Genomic DNA, 8,938 nt, shown 5'->3' with positions numbered 1-8,938 from the left:
ATGGTTAAAATTAGCATCCATCATTAATAATCCTAACAGAATTAATTAAGAAAATATGACTAAAGTTAATATTCCCAAATTTGCATGAACAATATCTACTCCATTAGATTCACCATTCCCGTTATCAATGTTTATATTCATAGCAGTTGTGCCAATCGCAGTTTTTTTTAATCAAGAGAATGTTTTTTTACTTAATATAATTAACTTAGAAATTAGAAGGAACTATCAGTGGCCATATTCTTGCACCCTTTTTTACAGTTATATTGAAGACTAGAACATGCAACCCCCCAAACGACTTATATTTCATATGTGAATGTTCATACCCACATAGAATTCAAGTTAAAGTTAAGTTAATTAAAAAAAACAGATTGATTGCATGCAATTAGAACCGGTCAGCATCTCATTTAATTTGTACTTGTGGCCAGTGGATGTCAGGTAATGTGGTTTCTTCCTAATAGCATTGACACATAGTGCACGAACTCAACTAAAAATGCTCAGCTCATCACAACATAGATAACTGACCCAATATGAGCAACATAACTATGAGCATGAAAGAGCTAGAACTTGTTACCTCAACGAGCACGACGACCGGGTGGAAGAGGATGTGACTGACGACCGCGAGGGAGGCAAGGGCGCACCAACGACGACTACACTGCTCAAAACCAACCACGGGGAGAGTGAAAACAAGGGTTCAGCTATGGGAGGATTGTGCGTGCAACTGGGGCTCATGTGAGGAAGTTTTGGAATTTACTTTATTACCTTAACCGCTTCGAGGCTTGACGGTGGTGTGGGCCTTGAGATAGTATAAACCCACTAGGCCACTACTAATTCAGCCTGTTTTCCTAATTATATAAACTGACTAATAGAAACCTCAAATTAAACACCACGAGTTCACCGTTTTCATAATTGTAAAAAGATAATATATCAATGTTTAATTTTGTTCACTAATCCCAATATATAAAACAATAAGACTAAATTTAGTTCACTAATCCCAATATATTCAAAATTTAGTCTCTAAATTATTGTGTGTAATACTAAATTTTTCTTACATTTTATATAAGAAATTAACAAGTGTTATTTTTATTTTGTGAGAATACCTTTAAAAAAAATTTGTCAATAATACTAAATTTTTCCTACATTCTGTATAAAAAATTAACAAGTGTTATTTTTATTTTGTGAGAGTACCTTTAAAAAAAATTGTCATTTGATTTATGAATTAGTTAAAAAAATTCTTTTAGTCCATGAATTATTTATTTTTTAAAATTAATTTATAATATTTTGATTTATAGTAAGAATGCTAATTTATTTAGAATTACAAATATAACAACAAAGTAAAATTTAAAAAGATGAGAAAATATTCATATGCAAAACTGGAATATAAGTACATATTCATACATATAAAATAATTTTTAATATTGAATATTTAAAAAAATATTCATACGTACCAAATAATTTAGATTATGTTTCAGACTCCAGATTTGTTCTTTAAGTTTTTTTCCTCATCTTTTTAAATTTAACTTTGTTGTTATATTTATAATTTTAAATAAATTATCATTCATACTATAAATCAAAATATTATAAATTAATTTAAAAAAATAAATAATTCATGGACTAAAGAATTTTTATTAACTAATTCATAAATTAAATGACAAATTTTTTTTAAAGATATTCTCACAAAATAAAAAATAACACTTGTTAATTTCTTATACAAAATGTAAGAAAAATTTAATATTATTGACAAAAATTTTTTAAAGGTACTTTCACAAAATAAAAATAACACTTGTTAATTTGTTATACAAAATGTAAGAAAAATTTAGTATTATACACAATAATTTAGAGACTAAATTTTGAATTTAAATATTTATTTTTTTAATATTTATTGTTTGTAGTATTTAATATTATTTATGCATACTTAAATATTTAATAAAAACTATTTAATTTTATTGATAAAGTAAACACAATAAAATATATTTCTTTAATGGTAATTCATTACAGTTCAAAAATTATTGTTTTTCTTTGGCCCAATTTTTTTGCCCAATACAACAAAAATATATTTGTAATTAAAGTTTCATTAGTATTAATATTTAATTAAAAAAGACAAAATCTGAAGTTTGATGTATTTGTCTTATCACATCTGAACAAAGTAATAATAGCAAGAGATAGGTGTCACTCCTAAACCTATGCCACCTTAGTTTCTTCATGTGTAGAAAAAAAATTATTTCTACACCATAGAATTCACCTCACCTTTATTTAATTGAATTTTGACAGTGAATTCAAGAATGAAAATTCTACACCTTGTATTTGTTGGAAAGACAATTTTCACCACAAATTCTTCGAGTAGCTGGTACCAAGTAGGCAATAAAAAATTAACCATAGTAAAAGTAATAAAAAGGTACCAAAAAAATATTGAATAGGTCAGCTAAATACCTTTGTGTTTGAAATGAATCCAAATTGAATTCTGTACAAAAAGTGAGGAAAATAACTAGACATAACAACGAAAACATAACTAGGATTCAACTAAGCAAATAATGAGTCACATTATTTGACAAAAACACCAGCAGAAGAAATCAGGGTAGAGATGGATCATTCTATCTGGTTCTCGTCTGGTGTTTTATTGAGGTCATAATTTCTCATGGTAGCCTTGTCACCGATCCAAACAACCTCGTCGGAACTGTTGCTGGGCACGAGTTCTTCTTCCAGTGAGTCTGGAACTACCTCCCCTAAATCTTCTGTTTCCTCTTGAAGCTCCTCTTGGGATAATCCTGAAAGTTGCATCGCAACAAAACGATTTGAATAACATTACTAAATTTTATAGAGAACATGGTCTGGCTGCCATATTCTACAAGGCTTGTTAGACTAACGTTCCCAGAGTTTCGTGAGTCCTCTTTCTATGAAATAGAATTCCTCTCGGGCCGCAAAATCTAGTTCAACCAAGATATTATTCTCGCATAGAGCCTAAATTAAAACAAAAAAAATCATCAGAACAATTGGGCATTCCAACAAACTAGGAAGACATTACATAGGGTAATCTGAAAGTCTTCATGGGGAGGGGATTTGTTGACTCAATTCAGCAAGATTCATCCCAAAGTTTTATCTTTTAACCTGATAATATTTATTAGGGTATGCTTTCTCAAGAATACAATAAAGAACGAGACACAAAAAAAAAAGATTTTGCTTGAAATATAGATGCTTTATGAAGGAGATCAATCAAAGCAATCACAGCACATAGCCGAAAATGATGATCCGCATCTGTCATAATGATGAAAAACCATATAAGAATCACAAAAATTAAACCGGTAATTAAACTAATAAAGTACATGTGTTATTATTCTCTATCTCTTGTGATTTCAACATTATATATAGTGATTAATATCTTTCAAAGAAAAAGGTTGATGCGTTTATTAGCATTAATCAATGACCCAAAAATCGTTATATAAGACAATTTTCTATTCGTAATATGATTTTGAGTGATGCTTAGGATCTATTTGGGTGAACTTCTATAAAATAATAATTATTTTAAGTGATTTTTTTAAAAAAATTATATTTAAATATCTCGTATAAAAATACTTTTTTATTTAACAATTATGTTGGATAAAATAATATAAAAATATTTGTTTGTTCATATGTTATGTTAAAAAAAAATTTTATGTAACAAAATTAAAATAATAAATTATAACTTTTAAAAAAATATTTTTTATTTTTTTAGTATTTTTATTTTTACTATAGAAATTTATTAAACACAAGAAAAATATATATTTTATCAAAAAAAATTTTAATAACTTAGTGAGACCTAAATAGGAACTTATGGGAGTATGTATATTTAACATAGAATGAAAAGAAATTATATCTATATATTCAAACCAATTATTGTTTCAGTTATCCTATCCCTAGCATGCAACTGTACTCTCTATATATATATATATATAGTTTGATTTTACTTTTTTTAAAATCAATAATATATATGTTAACATTCATTGAGCCTTAATATCTTGCAAAATATTAAAGTGATGTCCAAAATATTATAAATAACAATAACAATAATAACATTTAATTAGCTGATTTTATACCTTGACCTCCTCCAGTATTTTATGGGAATGTTTAAGATCTGTAGTTGTAAAGAATTCGAAGCCAAATTTCTTCCGGTACTTCGCTCCAAATTGACACAAATCCTACAACATTCAGAGTTGTATAAATCATCCGATAGTTGGCTTTGTCTTATGGTTATGGTTATAGAACCCTTGATTGGTCAGCCAGTTTGGATACGTACCGAAATTAGTTCAGTAGGTGCCCTACTAATAGATGTACCTATGTGCCTGTGTGCGGAGAATGCATCCAACCATGATCTAATAGGCGAATTGTTGAACCATAAATCTCGAGCGAATGAAATTGCGTGCTCAAGTGAAGAGAACGGAGATGCCTCTTGCATCGAGCGGACGAAAAAAAAGCTGCTGGCACACATAAAGAGGTCATTCTCTTCTAATTTTTCTGCTTAGTCCCAACACATAAAAGGGTGAGCAAGAGAACTCTAAGTATACAGGTCTTGCATATTAAATCTCAAGATACATACACTTAAAAAAGGCAAAATTAAATAAGATCAAAGTCGATCCAGACGACTGATTTTTATTATTATCCTATTTGCTTATAAATGAAATTTCAAGAGTATAATAAGGGGAAAGGTCCAAGTGTGCATGTCATATATTGTTATCCAAATATATCTAGGAATCAGCAGCATCTTCACCGGTTTTGAATGCGTCAGGCATGGGTTCTTCTAAGTCGCCATCCCTTGTCAACGAGATACCTTCAACATCACGCTTAGACAAATCAGTCAGACTTTGTTGGAGGGAAAGTTCGACCTCACAGTGTTCATTGTATTCACCCATGTCAAACAAATCTCTCGGCTTCACATGGACCACTACGCTCCATTTCTTATCGACTTCATCGTCCACATAGTATACAAGGCGAGCCTCGGAAGCAAGAATGTACGGCTCGTCATCTTCACGATCATCAGTGTGAATCAGATTGCTAAAGTTAACACAGGTGTGTCCCAAAATGTCTTGCTTTATGCCTCTACCGGACGTGGTATCTGCCCAAATGCATCTAACAAGGCCACAGAAAATTGGCCATTGTAATTCAGCTCAATGATATCTACCAATCTTCCATAATAGGAGACGCCACCAACAGCCATGTTACTGTCACGAGCGCTTGCATAACTTCTAGTGTCAGAAGTGACACAAACCCCGCAATTCTGGGCTCTCATTCCATCCTCTCTTGATAGGGTTCTAAACCCGAATCCGTTGACATTGTACGCCTTAAAGCGCTTTGCTTGAATATTGGGGCCACATGCGAGCCACTGTAGTTCTCTCGGGTGCATCGTACTTCCCAGTGGTATCTACCAATGAAATAAAGATTATTAGATTTGAGTGGGAGGAGGCAAGATATTAACAAAACTATAAATGGAAGAGCCACACAGAAGATTCACCTTATTCTTGAACCACTCGGCGAATTCTCTATGGACAACCCTGTCAATGTAGGCTTCGTTTCTTTTGCCAATACTTCGTAGCTGTCTTTTTCTACTAGCCCAAAAATCCCTAAGCATACCATGTGGATCTACTGTTAAAGGTATAAACAAATATTGCCTTCGGGTACAATATGATTCTAAGTGTAATAACTGCACTTACTCTAAGAAATTCTCCACAGCTGCGCAATTGACCAATACGTGACGATGTGCTTGAAGTCTCTCGGTTGGTGAAAGATTCAAACTCTCAGAATCCCCTATCGCTTTGCCAATCAGTGGGAACATGCTTGTCGTGTTATTATTCGCATCTTCGCTCGGTCGATCATCAACACGCAATGGTCGATTGATCCTGCTTTCAACGTTATCCAGATATCTCGAACAAAAAGTGAGAATCTCATCGGATAAGTAGCCCTCTGCAATTGATCCTTCCGGTGCTGCCCTATTATGCACGTACTGCTTAAGACGACCTAGGTACCTTTACGAGAGAGATATGTGTTAGGTTGTTAGCTTATGAAATAACTCAAATGTAAAATTAGTCTTATAGTTACCTTTCAATTGGATACATCCACCTATAATGGACCGGGCCCCCTAGGCGTACCTCTTCGACCAGATGTGCAGTTAGGTGTACCATGACTGTGAAGAAAGATGGTGGAAAAATTATCTCCATTTGACAAAGAATGAGGATCACATGTTCCTGTAGGAGAGGAAGTTGTTGAGGGTCTATAGATTTACTGCATAGTCGTCTAAAGAAAGTTGACAAATCAGCCAGGACGACTGCCACTGGGGCTTCCAATACATTCCTGATAGCTATTGGGAGAAGATGTTCCATGAGAATGTGGGAGTCGTGATTTTTCAAGCCGGTTATTTTTCGCTGTTGTAGGTCAATACAGCGAGATATGTTGCTTGAATGACCATCTGGAAAGACCACATTCTTTAAGTTCCTAAGAAAAACGTCCTTCTGTGAATTCGACATGGAGAATATTGCAGTGGGATACTTTCCATCTTCTCGTGGCCAGAGTTCACACCTAATTCCCATCAGCTGGAAGTCTTTTCGAGCTTTGAGGTTGTCCTTGGATTTACCACTATCGTTCAGTATCATGTAGATAATGTTGTCGCACACATTTTTCTCTATGTGCATCACGTCTAGATTGTGACGCAACAAATTATACTCCCAATATGGGAGTTCAAAGAATATACTCCTTTTTTTTCAAGGAGACTCATCTTGTAATGCAGCCTGTTGTCCGCGCGCTCTTTTACCGGCTTCCCTTTGCACCTTGCCAAGCTTGACATGCACATTATCCAACTGTCTCAAAATATCTCCACCCGACAATGTTACAGGCGGACCTCTGACCTCTACCTTTCCATCAAATCTGACTCGGTCCTGCCGAAATCTGTGGCCTTGATTCAGAAAGTGCCGATAACCCATGAAACACCATTTCTGACTAAACGTGAGTCGCTTAGACTCGGCATCCAGGTTGCACGTAGGACATGCTTTTCCACCGTACGTATTCCACCCAGATAAGTTGCCCAACCCTGGAAAATCGCTGATTGTCCACATTAGCGCAGCATGCAGCTTGAATGTTTTTTTCTCGCTAGCGTCGTACGTATCAACACCACCCCACAGCTGCTTCAACTCTGTTATCAACGACTGTAAGTAGACATCTATGTTATTACCAGGCATCTTGGGACCGGGGATAATCATAGACAGCAAGAAAGAGCTGGGTCTCATACAACTCCATGGGGGTAGGTTGTAGGGGATGAGAATCACGGGCCAGATCGAGTACCTTGAGCTGAGATTTCTGAAGGGATTAAAGCCATCGCTAGCTAAGGCTAAGCGAACACTGCGTGGATCGACACTGAAGTGAGTATATCTTCTATCAAATGCCTTCCATGCCTCTCCGTCTCGTGGATGCCTCAAAAAACCATCCGAGTTAAGACCTTTCTTGTGCCACAACATGTCAACAGATGTCTTACTGGACATGAACATCCGCTGCAGTCGTGGAACAAGGGGAAAGTACCGAAGAACCTTCGCCGCCTGCGGCTTCCCTTTCTTCTTAACAACCACATTGATCCGGACAATGGAATTCCTCCTAGTCTTTTGCTTCCATCTCGAGGTCCCACATATCTTGCACCTAGACAGTTCTTGATCGCTGCCCTGATATAGCATGCAGTCATTCGAACATGCATCTATCTTCTTGTACGCAATACCGAGCTTTCGTATGATCCTCTTGGCATCGTGCAGTGAAGTCGGAATCTTTGCATGCTCAAAGGCCTCACACAGTAACTCTAGTATCATTCTGAATGCCTTGTTGCTCACGCTGCACATGTACTTTATATGGTATAGCTTGACCAAGAAAGCCAACTTCGAGAATTTCGCACAACCCGGATACAATTCCTGCTCTCCATCCTCAAGCAGCTCATCAAAATGACGGGCTGCCTGACTAGGTTTGCTGTACAAATAAGGCAACTCTTCGGCATCCCCCTCAAAATCTTTGTTGCTCGAGTCATCTTCATCGACAACAGAACCTGGAAAGTTGAATGCCTCACGAACCATGTCGCGCATTGGATCTCGGTAGTCGCTACCATGGTTAGTTTCTTGTGTCTCAGTAGAACTCTCTCCTACGTGTCTCTCCCCGTGATGTAACGAAAAAGTATACTTAGCAGGAAACGATTTTAACAGCAAGTGATCGTAAGCATCCTCTCTAGTTTGGAATAGCCGGAACCCACACGAAGGACATGGACAATGTATCATCCCATCGGATGATGCATTCGCAAATGCGAAATCCAAAAATTTGTTCAACCCGGCCTTGTATTCGACACTACCTTGTGGCCTTGAGATCCAACTCTTATCTATATCTATTTTTATGATGTTCATATAAACGAATGAATAAAACTTTAATAAGGAAATACAAATAGAAAATAATAAAAAAAAATTCAGACGAACTGTCCAACGGGATATATTAAAGGGAAAATTATTCTGAAGAACCGTTAGGAAGATTTAATTATTAAAAAGGACCTTTAATATCAAAATTATTAAGAAGAACTAAATCTTTTTATAATGTTTAAGATGTAGAATCAAATCTTTTATAATATTTTTTATTTTTGTGATCTTTATCCAACGAAAAAAAAAGACAAAAGATCATAAAAGTAATAAATAAATAACTAAATAAATAATAAAATTACTAAAAATTTTAAAAATATAAAAATAATTAATATAAAAATTATAAAAAAATAAATAAACAGTTAAAAATTAATATTTTAATAATCAAATCTCCCTGACAATCTTTTAGACTAAATTTTTTAAAAGTAATTAACTAATTAATCTCAAGTGAATATTCATACATATCTATATAGCGTTAAGAATCAAACAACATATATTAAAGATTTTAAAAATTAAATAAAAGTATAGTTAAGAATATATTT

The 8,938-nt window shown here is 34.4% G+C and overlaps 1 protein-coding gene across 1 annotated transcript; it reads right to left on the bottom strand.

Moving 5' to 3' along the window:
- Window positions 1-6,722: 6,722 nt before the first annotated feature.
- Window positions 6,723-8,390, bottom strand: LOC112762847 (uncharacterized). The gene has a single exon (XM_025808673.1). The coding sequence runs from the start codon at window positions 8,388-8,390 to the stop codon at window positions 6,723-6,725; it is 1,668 nt and encodes a 555-aa protein (XP_025664458.1).
- Window positions 8,391-8,938: the final 548 nt, after the last annotated feature.

The sequence above is a fragment of the Arachis hypogaea genome, chromosome 17, assembly GCF_003086295.3.
Source record: "Arachis hypogaea cultivar Tifrunner chromosome 17, arahy.Tifrunner.gnm2.J5K5, whole genome shotgun sequence".
Classification (NCBI taxonomy): Eukaryota; Viridiplantae; Streptophyta; class Magnoliopsida; order Fabales; family Fabaceae; genus Arachis; species Arachis hypogaea.
The sequence above is the reverse complement of the archived record's forward strand: the minus strand, read 5'-3'. Positions and strand labels throughout refer to the sequence as shown.

What these genes read in the sequence shown, in the direction of transcription:
- LOC112762847 (XM_025808673.1), bottom strand. Translation starts at nt 8,390, where the DNA reads ATGAACATCATAAAAATAGATATAGATAAGAGTTGGATCTCAAGGCCA.